General features: G+C 42.1%; 1 protein-coding gene across 1 annotated transcript; it reads left to right on the forward strand.

Annotated features, from left to right (window-relative positions):
- On the forward strand, nucleotides 1,023-15,126 carry ETS2 (ETS proto-oncogene 2, transcription factor). Its single transcript, XM_021405654.1, has 10 exons — nucleotides 1,023-1,161; nucleotides 4,127-4,198; nucleotides 6,702-6,822; nucleotides 8,746-8,865; nucleotides 9,288-9,488; nucleotides 10,347-10,430; nucleotides 11,231-11,473; nucleotides 11,611-11,874; nucleotides 12,525-12,643; nucleotides 13,582-15,126. The coding sequence occupies exons 2-10, from the start codon at nucleotides 4,127-4,129 to the stop codon at nucleotides 13,795-13,797; spliced, it is 1,440 nt and encodes a 479-aa protein (XP_021261329.1). The 5' UTR covers nucleotides 1,023-1,161; the 3' UTR covers nucleotides 13,798-15,126.

Below are 16,802 nucleotides of genomic sequence, written 5' to 3' on the forward strand. Positions count from 1 at the left end.
CAGAGGGAGCTCACCTGGCATGTTGGTGGCACAGGGCTCCATGGGACCCTCCCAGGGCTACCAAACTTGCGTGATGTCTGAAGAGCTGTTTGGCTAACCGTGGTGTTTGGGTGTTACCTGTCTCCAAAAGTGCCCGAGACATTTACAGAATATGCAACATGACAGAACTGCTGAGTTTCTTAAGTAATAAGTGTCCCAGTGTATTATGAAATACACTAGTCATACTGATACTTGGGATTTCATGGGTTGATTCTCCTAATCTTAGCCCTCCTGAGGACAGGTATTAATTAAGCATAGAAAACATCTGCCAAGCACTGGCACAGGCTGCCCAGAGAAGCTGTGGTGCCCCATCCCTGGAGGCGCTCAAGGCCAGGTTGGATGGGGCCCTAGGCAGCCTGAGCTGGTGGGGGGGCAGCCCTGCCCACAGCAGCGGGTTGGGGCTAGGTGGGCTGTGAGGTCCCTTCCAATCAAACCCAACTGTGATACTATGATCTCCTGTATAGCCAGGGGAAAAAAGCTGCCTTTCCGAACGACCCCAAACAGCCTTTCCTCTCCCCGTGCTCCCCAGCGAACCCTACAGGCCCCACTCTGCGCACAGCGTTAAACCAACCACTTCTCCCTTTGCCCGGAGGAGCACTGTGACAAGGGAACCCCACTCTTGTGTTGACAGACACACAGACACACAATCAGCAGGGGGTTCGCAGACCGTGGGGGAACTGCGCCAGACCGAGGAAGGCCCCTTCACGACCGAGTCCCGCCCCATCGCCCTAGGCCGGCGCCGAGGCAGGCCGCACGCAGCGGCCGGCCTCCGGGGGGCGGTCCCGCCGCCACCTCCGCCCCTGCCCGCTGAAAGCGCCCGGCAGGCCGGGCGGCGCGGCACAGCACGGCGTAGCACGGCAGAGCGCGGCACGGCACGGCACGGCCATACGAAGCGGCCAGCGACTCGGCCGGCAGCGCCCACGCAGGCGCCCGCCTCTTGCCCGCCCCCTTCCTCCTCCTCCGGGACTCTCTGTTGGGATCAAGCCGGCTTTGCCGCGGTTGTTGTTGGTCGGCTGAGCCACACCGAGGATATTTTGGCTCCGGGAGAGGCAGCGGCGCTTTCTTTTATACGTTTTCTTGGGGACTGTGCGTGCGCGGTGCCGCTGCGAAGCGGAGGAGCAGGTGAGCCGGGGTGCTCGCCCCGTCCTGTCCCATCCCACCTCCGGGCGGCGGCGGGGACCTGGCGGCGAGGGGGAAGGGGGTTAATGGGCGGAGGGCGCTCCGGGCTGGCTGCGGAGGGACCCCGAGGGCTGGGTGTGCCACCGCCGCGCCCAACTTTTAGATGGGAGAGAGCGTGCGTGGGGAGGCGAAGCGGCTCTCTGTCACCGGCACCCCGGGAGCTGCTGTGCCCGACCCGATCGGGAACGAAATCCGTGTGTCGGGATTCAGGACTTGCCGTGGGATCGTGGCGTGCCGGCTGTGGGCGCGCGGCTGGTCCTTGCTGAAAAGAAGTCGATCAGAATTCAGGAGTATTAGTTAATAAGTGCCTGATCCTGTTGACCCTGTTCTGGTTCACCCACTCAGCTATGCGGGGGAGGCGAGGAAGGTGTCCTGCCGGATAAACCAATTACAGCTGGCAGGGAGCAGTCATCAGCGTTGCTGAGGAGCTGGGAGGCCCAGGCACACCGTGCCCGTGTGTCTTCTCTGAACTCAACCGGTCCCGCAGAAAACCAGCTGCAGCACTCTGCATCTCGGAGAGCTGCGCTGCCCTCTCGGCCTTCTCAGTGCTGTGGTGTCTCCTCAGATGTTTGGGGCTGGTGGGAGCTGAGAGAGGCTGTGGTGAGAGGAAAAAAACCGGAGTGAAACAGATCTTCCTTGTTGTTGGTAGAGCAAAGCACCGCACACCTCGTGAGAAACCTGATGGGAAGGCCACAGAATGAACAAGCAATCTGACATAGAAATAGAAGGAGCCGGGTTAATAAGCAACGCCGGGTAATAAGGGCTTCTTGGAGGCCTTTTGTCTCAGCACCCGGAGTGCTTCTGAGGAAACAGACAGAAAAATCAGGAAGGATAGAAACCTAGCCCTCATAATCACAGAATCATCGGGCTTGGAAGGGACCTCTGGAGATCATCTAGCCTGGCTCCCTGCTAAAGCAGGTTCCCTACAGCAGGTCACACAGGAAAGCATCCAGATGTGTCTTGAATATCTCCAGAGAGGGAGACCCAGTCAATGGGAAAGTCCCCAACAGGAGTCCTGCAGAGGCCTGGGTAGCATCTAAAAATGTCAGAAATCCTATCCCTCACTGGGAATCGGATCTAGGATTACTGAAAATGCGTGTAGTGTTCTCATGAATGCCTTCCGATTGTTGAGGCTTGCAGCTAGTTTTCCTCTGTACCTGAACAGGTTTAAAAGGCAAGACAAAGGGCATTAAAAATTCCGTATACATAGGTTTTTTGTTTGTTTTAAAAATAAAAGCCCAGTTGAATGCAAGGATGAGCAGTTGTTTAAACTGGTGAATTTAATGAAAAAAATGAGGATGCTTGCTGAGTGAGACTTGTGTAGTGTGAAATTCTTTGGTGCTCAATGAGATGTGTAATTTAGATCAAATATTAGCACATGCTATTTGAGGTAAAACCCATCATTCCGTGGATTGCACTTTTGGGTAACATTAACGAAGGATAAGTGGACTATTCCTTTTATATTGGGCTGATTTATGTTGCTTTAGCGATAAGCCCCATACATACATCTAATAGCAGTGAAGTTGAAATGAGCCTTTCAGGTTGAGCACTCTTGACTTCTAAGTGATTGCAAATATAGGAGGATGAAAGGGATCTGTGGCTGTTGGGTATTTTTCTTCTGCTAGATGGACAGATGTTGAATGTGTTGTCATTTCAGCAGCTCTGCTTGTTTTGTGGTTTTGGTTTGTTTGTTGTGTTTTCATTAAGCTCCAATTTGCCATCTTTTTCCAAGTTTAAGATTGTATGTTGATTTTTGTGTGTATTGAAATGGCTTAAGAGAAACTGCTTGTATTTAGTAATCACAGTTTTGTGGGAATAATAATGCCCTCAGTTACTTTAAATAAAAGTGCATGTTTTCAAACAGTTTCTGCGGAACAAAACAACTCAGCACAATGCAGTGACAAAGTAGAAGGGAAATTGTTGAGACAACTTGCCACAGTCTAGCCTGATAAGGTATCATTTACCAACACCTGAATTACAGCATCGTGATAACCTTGAACAATGGCAGTAAAATCTGCTTTATTCATTTTGTTTGATCTCTCATAGGATAAGGATCTTATCACTGTGTTCCCTGAATCATATATAAGAGATCACATTATATAGCCCTCACACAACCCTGCTCCTGGTAGCACAGGGAACTTGATAGCTTTGACTTGAGCAGCATGGAAGTACTGTTGGTGGTCCCAGCTCTGAGAAGGCTATTTTATTGCATGAACCCTTTTTGACTTACATGTCTTTACTAGGCTCAAGTTTAAATATACTACTCTGGTGCTCGTAAAATAGGCAAAATAACGTGTGTCGGGGATGCTGTATCTAGTGAAGGAAGCAGGCTGTTGATATTTGGAGCTGGCTTTCAGGGGTAATGAGTGAGCATGGTGAATGCCAGTATGAAGGTGCCTTGGTGAGCACTGCCACTTCTCTTCAGTACTTTAAAGGCAAAGTCCAAAGTGAATTGTGGCGTGTAAGCATGAACATAATAAGTGAAGGTAGACAACACTTCATGGTTAAAATAATGGGTGAAAGGTGGAAAATAACTGCAAGCAATAGGTACTTGATGGACAAAGGATGTCTGAAGGCTTTCAAGACCATTTACTTGGATGAGGCACTGAAAGCGCTCACTTAGAGTACCAGAAGTTAATCATCGTCTTGTACACTTATTTCACAAAACTCTCCTGATTCCTGGGAGAAGTTTTCCAGGAAAAACTGTGTAAGCAAGATGAGAATTTTGTTGTATATGATTGGGATGCGAACAGCATGGGGGAGCGGTGGGGGTTGGGGGAACAGAAACAGCTTTGCCTGCACCACTCTCAGAGCTGTTCTGCAGTCTGTGCTAAAGCAGTAAGATGCTTCTTAACATCTTTGCTTTCTCAGCAGCAAGACATTTCATGTGACCCTTCTTGTTTTTCAGATGAGTGAATTTGCAATCAGAAACATGGATCAAGTAGCTCCTGTCTCCAGTATGTACAGAGGAATGCTCAAGGTGAGTTCTCATGAGTAAGCAGCTTCTGAACCCCTCTAATCTCATCAATTTTTTCCTAAATAAAGGTCCCAAGGCTAGCAGTATGGTTGGCCTTTATGTCTATTTTGAGGAGAATAGTGAAGTGCTGTTCTGATGTGATTGGTTATGTCTGATTTGTTCAAGAGTATTGTATGAAAAAGAGGGTTATTCACCTATTACAGCACCCTGTAAGAGACCATGGCTAGTTACTCAGTATATTTTTATCACTAGATAAGCTGCTTCTGTTACCTTGTTTTGAAAGGAACTTAAAAGCTGAAGAGAATCCAGAAGCAAACTGTAAAGATTCCATTTAAGTGCTTCCATCCTCTTATTCACACCAATTACTTTTTATCCCAGCGTCATTTTTTTAACACAGCATTTTTTAATGTGAACCAGGCAAGGATTAGGAAGGCACTTTCAGTTCTCATTAACTTTGAGCAGTGTATGTGTTTTGAAGAATCATTTAGTGAAACTTTAGTTTTCTGACTCTTGATGTTTTATGGCCTCTCGTAACTTTTTCTCCTGCCCAGGCAACAGTAGGTTACAAAAGAGATCCCCAAACTTGACAGTTGTATTCAGGAGCACACAGTAGTCATTTTTAAGCAGATATTCAGTTTTGATGTAATTAAGTCAAAATCAAGACCTATATTCTGCTACTCTGTAGCTGCTTTCATTTCTTTTTATTTTGTTCTGCAGTAATTACTCTTAACATGTTGAAAGGCCATCTAAAGTGGTTGCATGACTGATAGGGCAAGCAGAGTTTTTCTACATTGCTTTGTTGGTTTTTTTTTCTTCTCTTTGGTTACCATTAAAACAAGAACCTATTTAAACATTAATCCTTTTTGAAATATGAAACTAGTGCAGTATAGATTTTACTCACTCACATGCCACAGCATTTTTTCCAGTGACTCAGGATAAGGGTCAGCTATTTACACAAAATGCAGGAGTTTCCAGATTATGTTGAAAGAACTTGCCCTTTCTTCTAGGTACTAGTGATGAGTCAGTGCTTTTATCTCATAGCCTACCAAGTATTCTTTAATAAGAATTGCCTAATATGCCAGTAGCTTGTTTTGTGTGGTTGTGAGCTTTTTTTCCATGGGTTGGCTTTGACTCTTTCCACTACCTGTGGTGGGCACCTGGACTGACTGTACGGAACTTTTCTCCACCGTCTGGCTCTCAGTGGGGATTCCTGAAGTCACTTAACCCTTAGAGGCATGATACTGTGTTCTTCCACAGCTTTTTCTTCTGTTTCTTCTTTCTCAAAGCCTCATTGAGACACTAAAAGAAAAGTTAGGGGATACATGGAAATATCCTTGCAATTGCAGAAACATGGTTTCGGTTGCTTTTGCCTCACACCTCAATACAGCCTTGAAAAATCTTCATGTCCTCTGCTTTGATGTAAGCTGGTATACCACTGCATGTGTGAAAGAAGCAAGTGTTTGCAAGATGCTTTAGTCTCCAGCTCTCTGAGCTGCTGCGTGTCTATGGCTTTTCGGAACAATTTTCTATCTTCAGATGCTTTTAAAATCTCAGGAGCAACTTTTTATCTCTTCTTACCTCTGGATATGACAGATGGTGTTTCCTTGTGACTAAGGGCAAGCTGCATTGGTTATTTTTATGGTTACTTTCTCCTTTTTTGCATTTCCCTCTGTTCCCATTATGTGGCTGGAGAGATCTTGTGGTCATACTCTGTATTCCTAGCATACACAAGTCAAGTATGCAAGAAATTAAGTTCTTAAAATGTATCAGTATCTGTAAGGCTGCTATATATCAGTAGAATTTATTTTTGTCTGGGCTATTTTTATTTTGCTCTTGTTTATCCCTTTCTTTATAATTTAACTAGCAGTATTTCACCAAATGCTTGAAGATTCCAAAATGTAGTGGCTGGCAAATCATGTAACTGACAAGTGTAGAAGTCCTGTAAAGCTGGCTATATCGCTTGAAGTGATGTGGTTCAGGCCACGTTTTTATCTGTTTTTTTGTTTTTTTTTCCTAAAAATTGCATACACCTACTGTAGGTTGTGCACTACCAATTGCTTCTCCAGCACATATCCTCCCTCTGCCATCAAAATCTCAAGTGGTTAGCAAATTTCGTAGGTTAAGGAAATGCTAAGATTTCTTCGAAGTATATCTGGGAATATACGTGTGTGTGTGTGTATAGAGAGATAGATACGCATTCTGTATTGTTCAAAGTATCAATCACAGGAAAGCTTAGACTACCCTTCCTTGGCTTTACCTGACTTGCAGAACATGCCATGCAGTTAGTACTGTGCTGTGAGCGTTGGCTTCTTGCACATGAATACAAAACAACTATGTCACAATTGTGTTAATATATTTCGAAAGTACGAGTTAGTTCATTTGAGGTAGTGGTTGTGCATCATCTCAAAGTCTAGGAAGTGGTTGGGTTTGGTTTCCTAGCAGCACTATTGGCAGTGCTCTAGAAAAATTCTAACATTGAGGTTTTTGTTTTTCTGTTGCTTTGCAGCGGCAACCAGCGTTTGACACCTTTGATAGCTCCAACTCCCTGTTTGCTGGCTATTTTTTATCGCTAAATGAAGATCAAACGCTCCAGGAAGTGCCGACGGGATTTGATTCTACTTCTTACGGTAACTTTTAACTCTGTTCCTTGGTCCAATCCATAGCTCAGAGAGGAATCTATGGGGTTGAAGTGACAGATAATCCCCCCCCCCCCCCCCCCCCCAAAAAAAAAAAAGTATTTTGTTATATGGACTTTTGTGTGCATATTTCATTTCAACCGTGTGAGTTGCTCTGTTGAAAGTTGCTGTTATCTGCTCTGAAAAAGAATGGGAACTGGGACTGAGTAGCCTAAGATAGATTGACAGTTCACAGAAGAAGCCTTAGCTGTTACTAAAGTAGATCTAATTCAAGGCAGTTTAAAATATTTAAATTTAAACAAAAATGAGTTATATGTGTTGAAACTTGCAATTTAATTATAGTTGAGACATTGCAAGTATTCAGCAAGCTCCTCTTTTGACCCTCTAGCATTAAATCCCAGAACACAAAAATCCTTGTTCCCTTTCCCACTTCTTCTTTTCTCCCAAGGAGTTTGTTTTCCTCCTTACCTTAAAAAATGGAGGATGTTTATGTATCGTGTGTGTGTGTAGGACAGTACCTACCAACAGTTAAGTGTAAATCCCTGCCTAAACTCCCTGAAACTCCCTGACTAGCTTTTTCTAACTCCCCTCTCCCCTCACAAAAGTCATTATTCTACCCAATGCTGCCTTTATCTCCTACTTGGAAATGGGATTTAAAAAAAAAAAAAGGAAAAAAAATTGCCCTAAAACCTTCTGAAAACTACCAGTCCTTTGTTCTACTGTGATTCTAATCAGTCACCTGCTCTGATCAGCAGAGCAAGTCTTAACTGATATTGAGGATGGGTGTGGTACGAACAGAAGCAAAATCCACTGCCAGCACTGAGCTCCGCTTGCTGGATCAAGTGGAGCCTGTACCTAGTCAGGACCTAGGGAAACAAGAAGAGCCACACACCTTCGTGAACTGACTTGAAGTCTGATCACCTTCACGTACCTTGACACCGTTATGTGCTTCTCACATAGCAGAATCTTCAAGTGCTACCTGCATGCTAGTTTTCAGAGGCTCCTAAGTATTCAGGGGTGCAGTAGTGAAGTGGTTAAAGTGTCCTTAAATTACCCCTAGCTTAGCAGTGTCAAACAGAACATCACTGAAAACAAATTATCAATGAAAGCTTTCTTAATCTGAAACATTTAAGCAGTCTGGTTGATTTTTTTTTTTTCCATTATCTTATGACTTCTTTCAGAGTAATCTGAGGCACCTTCCTGTGAGAATTCTCCAATCAGATGGAGAGTAAACCAAATTTGTCCGTAAAATGAAATCCATTTACAAACCTACAAATCAATTATGTGGATTAGTAATTTATGGATGATGCTGTCTTTGGATTTCACTGTATTATTTTAGGCGCTAAACAACAGCTTGTGACCAAGCACAGTTGTTTGGTTGAGGTGATTTGAGGGATGCATGGGAAGGTTGGAAACAGTCCACTGGACCGCACTGTTGAGTAGTGCAAGCCAGTCCTTCATAACCCTATTATCAGTTACATAGTTCTCAGTCTAAATAAAGACTGTCTGGATTTATAATAAAGAAGTCTGAGGTCAAATTATAGATGAGAAAATAGGAATAAGCAGTCTCATATTTGCTTAAAAAAAAAAATTATAGTAAAAGTTCCCTACAACAAAGACATGTTGTGCAACTATGAAGAATTGGTAAGGATTTATGTGATGGACAGCAGCAAAGATTTAATTTAGCATGACGCAATTTTATCAACCCAGCACTACAAAGATTTCAGTGTTTAAAATATATTAAAGACAGACTAGGTAATTTGAAAATGGATCTACCTTTTTTGTTTTAAAATACCTAGTTTCCAGCAGCCTTTTCTTATTCTTCAAATAGTGTAGCAGAAACCTGTCACTTCTTTGACTGGCCTAAAAGCTAATGCATCTCCTTTTCCCCTCCTCCCCTATTCTTTCTTGTAGAGTCCAACAACTGTGAATTGCCTCTGTTAACCCCGTGCAGTAAGGCTGTGATGAGTCAGGCCCTGAAAGATACTTTCAGTGGTTTCACAAAGGAACAGTGTCGGCTGGGTATACCAAATAGTAAGTGTTTTCTATTTATAAGCTCTTTTTTTGATGCTAAGGAGGACACTGAATAGCGGTTCTTTCAAAAGAGAAAGAATGATGTCAGTAGGGAATACAAGAATGGATCCTATGTGAATCTGGCACAGCTTGACTTGGAAAGAGTAAACTTGCTGGTATTAAAAATGGGTGCATGGACAGCTCATACTTTGGCAGCATAAGAGAGTCAACGACGCTGAGGACATCTCTGGTTAAAGTGAATGCAGAAAGAAAATAGAAAACTGCTTTAAGTTTAAGAATACATTCATTCTGAAGCTTAAGCTTCAGAAGTAATTGGGTTAAAAGTTTCTTTCATTCACTGCCTTCTAATGAAGATTATTTCAGGAGCTGACAAACGTTAGGATTTCTCCTATGCTAAATGCTGGATGCTTTCTGTCTTTCAGATCCCTGGTTGTGGACTGAACAGCAAGTTTGCCAGTGGCTTTCCTGGGCTACCAATGAATTTAGCCTGGCAAATGTGAACATCCATCAGTTTCTTATGAGTGGCCAAGATCTCTGCAACCTGGGCAAGGAGCGTTTCCTGGAACTTGCGCCTGACTATGTGGGTGACATTCTGTGGGAACACCTGGAGCAGATGATAAAAGGTATCTATGGAGCCAGAAAAAGCTTTTGTTCTTAGGCTTTTCTGGCAAAAACAGAAATAGGACTCTTTCAAACGCTAATTTCACTGTGAAGGATTTTTGTTACGTATCAAAAGTCAAGATGAAATGTAAAGCTTGGTTAATAAAAGCATTATCAAAAGTAGTACTGTATCTTTCGTAAGGAAAGTGCAAATGCAGATACCCCCTAACCCAGATACCTGCTGAAGTCATTCTGTGTTCAGGCAAAGTGCCTCTCCCATTCATGTTTTATTTGCAATGATAATTGAAACAAATTAAATTAAGTTAAGGCTACTGTAATACTCATTTATTAAAAATACACGTAGTCAACTGAAAGTTGGGCAAAACGTATTGACATCGTTACAGGTATTTGGTTTTATTCTTTTTATATAGTGTTCTGCGGTTATTCAATGAATGAGTGTAAAGATGTAAAGGATGCCTTAGAAGGCGTCCAAGCTTGCTGCATGTAGAGTTTTAGCAACATCATCATTGTTCACCTACATGCTCCCTTGCTTTTGGAGCATAATGCTCTGTAGTTGCAAATGTTAAGATCTGGACCTTTAAATTACTGTTGTTTTGATGTTTTATATTAAAATACCGTTAATATGAAGGTTTTTAAGCATGCTGGAAGTTATGGGGTTTCTTCTGGCATTTGTTTTTGTGAGGTTTTGGGGGCATTTTGGGGATATATTTTTTTTGTTTTCCTCTGAAAGAGTTTGATGCAGTACATTAGTAAAGCTTATGTGAATGATGGCCCTAAAATACTTGAGTCAGAATACTTTCTTATACATGTCAGATCTTTAAAACTGTAAAACCAAGTTTTCTTTTTTCTCCTCCTCTCAGACAGCCAAGAAAAAACACAGGATCAATATGTGGAGAGCTCTCATCTCACCTCAGTTCCTCACTGGGTCAATAATAACTCCTTAAGTAAGTACCATAAGAAATTTGACACTTCAGATATTGTATGCTTATTCTAAGAATGTCACAGATCCTTGTTTTAAAAAGGCACCAGAATAGTTACTGTGCATCAGGAGAACACTTCAATTGCTGCAGTTCTTTTTCCTGGTATTGTTTGTCATCTAACTCATACCAGAAATCTTTTGAAGACTAAAGGGTATGGAGGAAAAAAAAAAAGCCAACAAATTTCCTCTTTGAATGCCAAAGCCTACATCTGTGGAGCAGAGTGACCGCTCCCACCTCTAGCAAACAGCCAAAAAGCAGCAGCAGAAGCTATGTTTAGCTTTTCTGAGGGCTGTGGAAGCGTAATAGAACTTTTGACAGTGTATGGCATAACCATAGAGACTGAGTGCTAGGTCTTTCAGATTGTGCGTTTGGTGCCATATTTTACTGAACCACTGTTTGATCTCTAGATCAGCCTTATTGTATCACTTAATGTTGAGGGCCTGCCTCAAAACCACTTAAGCTTCTCCAGCTTTTTCTGCAGCCCTACAGTTTCTTTCAAGAACAAACACTGTACGTATTTGTGGTGTGAAGATACAGATGGAGATTAACAGAATCTGATTTCGAGCCCAGTAAATGGGGGTCTCATCATTGATGTCAGTAGCCTTTCTAGGAAGTACATAGCATCTAATACTCTTCTGTCAAATTTCTAAAGAGGAAAACTACTTCTTAGTGGCACAACTGTAGTGGGGTTCTTGAGGTGTATTAGTCTGTTCAAGGAGGAAACCACTTAATTCATTTTTTCATATATATTTTGTTTCTTTCAGCTGTTAATGTGGATCAGACCCCCTATGGTATGCAGATGCCTGGGTACCCTAAAGCCCTCAGCTATCCCAAACCCAGTCTCCTGAGTGACATCTGCCAGAGTTCAACAGGACCAAATCTCCTTAATCCAGAACAAGAGTTTTCATTGTTCCCTAAAACCCAAGTAGATGCAGTTAGTGTGAACTACTGTGCAGTAAATCAGGATTTCACAAGAAGTAATCTGAACTTGCTGATAGATAATTCTGGTGAGTTACTGTCTGTATGACAATAATGGATCCAAGGCCATATTCTTTGTCTTTTCCTCCCTTGCATAGTTTATATATACAAGCTAGAAAAGAGAAGAAAAACACATTTTCCTCTTTCTTTTTTTTTTCTTATGAAGGTAAACTTAGAGAACATGAATCTAGTGAAAGTGGTGCAGAAAGCTACGAAAGCTCAGATTCAATGCTGCAGTCCTGGAACAGCCAGTCATCACTAGTGGATTTACAGCGCGTGCCATCCTATGAGAGTTTTGAAGATGACTGTAGCCAGTCCTTGTGTATGAGCAAACCTACGATGTCTTTTAAAGACTATATTCAAGATAGAAGCGATCCTGTAGAGCAAGGGAAACCAGTTATACCAGCAGCGATTCTAGCTGGCTTTACTGGTAAGTAGTGAAGCAAAATGATCACTACTCGTGACAAAAATATTTTCTGTAAATGCATATCTGTGCTGATAGACTTGTGTAGTTGTAAAGTATGTCTTATAGTGTGGTCAAAGACCATTTCTCTTGAAGATTTTCAATTTTAAATGTACATAAGGGAAGTCTTATGGGACTATCTGTCTAAAGCAAGAAAACATCAGAATGCTGTTAAAAATCAAATGCACTTCGATTCTTTTTTGAAAAGAGGAAAGCTTGGACGAAGCTTTCCCTCATTCTGAGTTCCTACAGACGTTGGCTTGCCTATTAGAACCTTGTTCCTATAGTCCTTGCTGAAATCAGATTTTCTTCTACAAAGTCTGCCAAGCCAAGGGAGGTGGAAGGGAGGGATGAGGAATCTGTATGCAAACAATGGAAGACATAGCTTGTATCAGATTCAATGTTTGCATGAAAAACTTTAATTTTAACATATCTATGAGCAGACTTGTAGAGGAAAAATCTTACAATAAAGCTTTTTTCTTCTATTTAAAAACAAAAAAAATCAGACTAATGACCAGATTTACCCTGTGATCTGAAGTGGCTGCATATATTGATTGTGATGTGAATTTGCAGGAGTATTAATTATGGCTTCTTCCCCACCCCTGCTCTCTTAACAGGCAGTGGACCTATACAGCTATGGCAATTCCTGCTGGAGTTACTGACTGACAAGTCCTGCCAGTCATTTATTAGTTGGACTGGAGACGGATGGGAATTTAAACTTGCTGACCCAGATGAGGTATGTGTTTAATTGCAATGTACAAAAAGATTTAGGGTCTCATCTGCTATCTGTGGGCCTCATCTTGACTATAAAGCATTTGTGAGATCATACACTTGCTGAAATCTCTTCATCTGCAAATACTTTACTGTGTGGTCAGGACTGCTGTGGGATGCTCCCCCTCCCCCTGCGATATCAGCATTTGCTTCTAGTAGCGAGAACACATTGCATAGCTTGAAACTTAAAGCATACAAAGTTAGATGTTTTGACAGGCTAAGCAATACTGTAGGCTAGCTTACTGAATACAGTTGAATCAGCAACGTCTGGGATGGCACATATTCCCTGGGAAACGGCATTCAAGGTGTTACAGCTCTTCTAGTAAACAGCAACTATGGTAGTGCTGCTTTTTAAGCTTGTTGGGAGCTTTTGGCTTTAGTCATAAAAAGTGAGGAGACTCTACTTTCATTTCCTGATTGCTGCTACCAGTAGGAAAGTTATTGTACTAAGAGACGTGATTTAAAGTCCACTGAATTAGTCTTCTATTTAAAGTAGGGAAGGGGAATCATCAACTCCAAGGAACTTTTTACAATTCTAACTTCCATTTTAAAAAGCTGTCCCATGCTGCTCAATAGCAAATTAACTCTTTAACTGTGTCCTGTTTGAGAGAGGTGACTATTTCACTTAAGCTTGATCCTCTTAAAGACATTTGGGCCCATCCTCTGCAAGGAGGTGTTCTTGCTGCCGTTTGCTATCACCACTTTGTCCTGCTTGCTGTCAACGAGCCGCAGCTGATACTTGGGGTTTGAGCCACCAACTCCTGTGTTATCCAAGTATGGGACACCCAAACAAATAAACTGCTTTGATCAAAAGGAGTTTTAATAATTGCTTTTATCAGCTGCTGACCAGAAAAGTGTGGCTTGAACAAACCCTTCACACTTGCTTTCTTCTTGGACTGGCAGGTGGCACGGAGGTGGGGAAGGAGGAAAAACAAGCCAAAAATGAACTATGAGAAACTCAGCCGAGGGCTGCGCTACTATTATGACAAGAACATCATCCACAAGACCTCGGGGAAGCGCTACGTTTATCGCTTTGTGTGCGACCTGCAGAACTTGCTGGGGTACACAGCGGAGGAGCTGCACGCCATGCTGGGGGTGCAGCCCGACACCGAGGACTGAGCTTGACCACCCGGTGCTGCACCAGAGGGGAGTGCTTGTTGGGACTGTGACCAGGAGCCGTCTGCAGTCGGTTCTTCTGGCTGTTCGGATGGGTGCAACTGTGATGAAATAAGGACCTTGACTGATTTTGTAACCAGGGGAAGTTGGAAGGAAGTGGCCTTATTTCATCAGTGGCTTCAGATGTTGCTGTGTCAGGCACTTGAGCAGCATGGAAGTCGATAGAGATCACAGCTCAGTCACGATGACACAAAAATGCTTTAGGGTTAAGCATTTTGACCACCTATTCTTGCCATATAAAATGTTTTGGCTACTTACACTGCCATGTAATGATGGGTTGGCTTTAAAACCAAAGGCTGGATGAGGAAACCGGTGATGGAGCAGAACAATTGCTCAGATTCTTTTTTTAACATGCCATCATCCTTGCTTCCATCTTCTATCATGCGATTTATTTAAGGAAAACTAATTTATTTTAAAAGAGCAGTAGGGAGAATTGATATTAATGTTTTGTTCTCAAGCATGTTTTTTTTTATTATTATTACTCCAGAAATGTGCTGCGTAGGTACATCCAAAACCAGATGTAGCAACTCTTTTAAAAAGGAAAAAACCCTCATAAGGAAGGAAGGAAAATCATACCATTTCAATATTCAGTTTTGTATATATTCTGTGATTCTTTTTGAAACTCTGTAATGTTCCTATTTAACAGATACTGTATAGTGTAAATTAAACTAATTGTATGCGTGGGTTTTTTTTTTGAAATAGGATGAATGTAAACCTATCGAATGGCTATTTCATGTTTGTCTAGGATATACAACCTTCTGCAAATATTTAATTGGCCTCAGAGACAACTTCAGTACTCAGTATGCATGCATATGGTATGCCGATGACATGACATTGGGGGGGTGGGCGCGGTGGGAAGCTGGCTCGGTATTTTGTTAAGACTGAAGCTGGCAATTCTTTGTGCATTTTGGCATTTTTACAAGAAAACTAATATTAGATTCTGGGCCATTAAGGGCCTATTTGTGGTTTCTTCTTTAACTGAAAATGAAAATATTAATATGGATAAAATTACCTTTTTCCTTTATAAATGGCATATGTTTTTCAACTTCTATGCATGTCCTTTTAAAAAAAAAAAAAAATTTATATACAAGCCTTATTTTTTCAGTTGACTTGTCTCTTCTTCCTGCAGTTTATCCTGTATGATTAAGATATGAATTCTATTTTTGGAATAACTGTGACTCCTTTTCAGAGATCAGGAGGGATTTATGTAGCAGCTATTTTTACTGCACCAAAAAAAAAAAAAACCCACCATAAAACAATTCACTGGAAAAATGTACTTTGTAAGAAAGCTTTATTTTTTATCTGAGCTTGGTGTACGTTTAAATGTTGTAAAGTGTGAGAGGTTTAAAAATGAGTCCTTATTAAAACCTCTTGAACAAGGGAGAAGAAGATTTTTGTGCTTCTTTACCTCAAGATTTCAGAATATGAGGGAGGGTGGGGGGAGGAACTCCTCCAGCCTACATCTTTGTGGATCTGTACAGGGAAAAATAGTAAAAATATGGCAGTGGAGAGCTTGTTGGAATTCTGTAAGACTCTTGTAGGCTAATGGCCTTGGACCAAGTTGAAGGTATGCCCGTGTTCTCTGTTTAGGTACAAATTAGAAGTTAATGCCTCTCTTCTGTGTGTTTGGATGAGAACTGGTGGCTCTGAAATGCGTTGCATATTAATGTGTAACTATGGGTAAATATAGGGAAGAGCAGGTGTGTGAAGGCTGCTGGTGCTTGACCTGTTCCTGCTTCTGTCTCATACAGTGAGCCTACTGTTATAGCTGTCTTGATCTGGCATTCTCCCTCCTTCCCTGTTACAGAAAAGCAGGAAATAAGAAACAATTTACTTTAAAGCATCTATTTAAGAAGTAGAAAAATGTAATGTTATTTGCTTTTTAAAAGGGGGCTTTCCCTGTGTTTCTTAATCTTTTTATCACAATGTGGCGGTACCTTGATCTTGCTTTCAGTGTTGTCACCCTGGAGCAGCATGTTAATGACTTGGAGAAAATGGATGTTAATTTTTTTTTTTTTTTAAGATTATGTTTTTCTAAATGCCTGGAGCTGGAAGCGTAGGCCTGCATCTCACACTGTAGCCCCAGTCATCTCTGCACACTTGCAGACAACATCCGTTAGTCTTACTTTTATGACCTCTGTGAAGAAAAAGGAACCTCCCGCACCCTTCCTCCCTTCACCCCAACAACTGCTGCAGGCCCAGGTACAAGCCAGTGAGTGCAGGCCATGGGTGGTCTCATTCCAATGGTGAAGAGGATGTAAGGGCATGAAGCAATGTGTAATTCCGTGAGCTGAGCCAAAACTTGGCAAAAAGAGAAAACAAAAAAAAAAAAAAAAAAGTTTTCTTGGGCTTTGGGGAATATTCCTAAAAAGATCGTGCTACGTTTTAGCTGCTTGAATGACCCACATTGGTCATTTAAGTGTGCTTATTTTGAGAGGAGATATCTTATTTTTCAGGGTGTATAGTCTATAACAATTTTCTTTTCTTCCCTGGGTGTCTTTCATCTGGGCTATAAACCCCTAATCTTTTCTCTCAGTCTACAGAAGTTTCATTTTCAGTCTGTTTGTCCTTAATACAGAATTGTTTTTCATTTAGAGTGAGAGATAATTTGCCTCTTGCTTGCATGGTCAATGCTAGCTTAAACCTAGAGACTAAAGGGAAGTTATTTGCTTTACTCGCTCAGCAGAAAAAGCGGAGGCAACCAAGTACGCTGATACACAAGCCCCACTACTGCATCTTCAGAAGCAAAACCTGGTATCCGGCATTGGGCTGGGTCAGTGCAGTGGTACGAGCTGCAACTCAATGTGACCCAAAAGACAATCATTAAAGGGTATTTTGTCAGAGCACACAGAAAACACTGCTCTGTTTTCTCAGCCACCCAGAGTCAAAGAGGCTGTTGAAAGTCTGTCTAAATTCTTCATCTTCTCCAGGACGTGCCTCCCTGCCCT

The sequence above is a fragment of the Numida meleagris genome, chromosome 1, assembly GCF_002078875.1.
Source record: "Numida meleagris isolate 19003 breed g44 Domestic line chromosome 1, NumMel1.0, whole genome shotgun sequence".
In the NCBI taxonomy this organism is placed as follows: Eukaryota; Metazoa; Chordata; class Aves; order Galliformes; family Numididae; genus Numida; species Numida meleagris.

Excerpts from the sequence above, each read along its gene's own strand:
- ETS2 (XM_021405654.1), top strand. The coding sequence starts at position 4,127 with ATGAGTGAATTTGCAATCAGAAACATGGATCAAGTAGCTCCTGTCTCC. Across the intron at positions 6,823-8,745 it reads ATTTGATTCTACTTCTTACG|AGTCCAACAACTGTGAATTG; the intron begins GTAACTTTTAAC and ends TCTTTCTTGTAG. Across the intron at positions 8,866-9,287 it reads TCGGCTGGGTATACCAAATA|ATCCCTGGTTGTGGACTGAA; the intron begins GTAAGTGTTTTC and ends TCTGTCTTTCAG.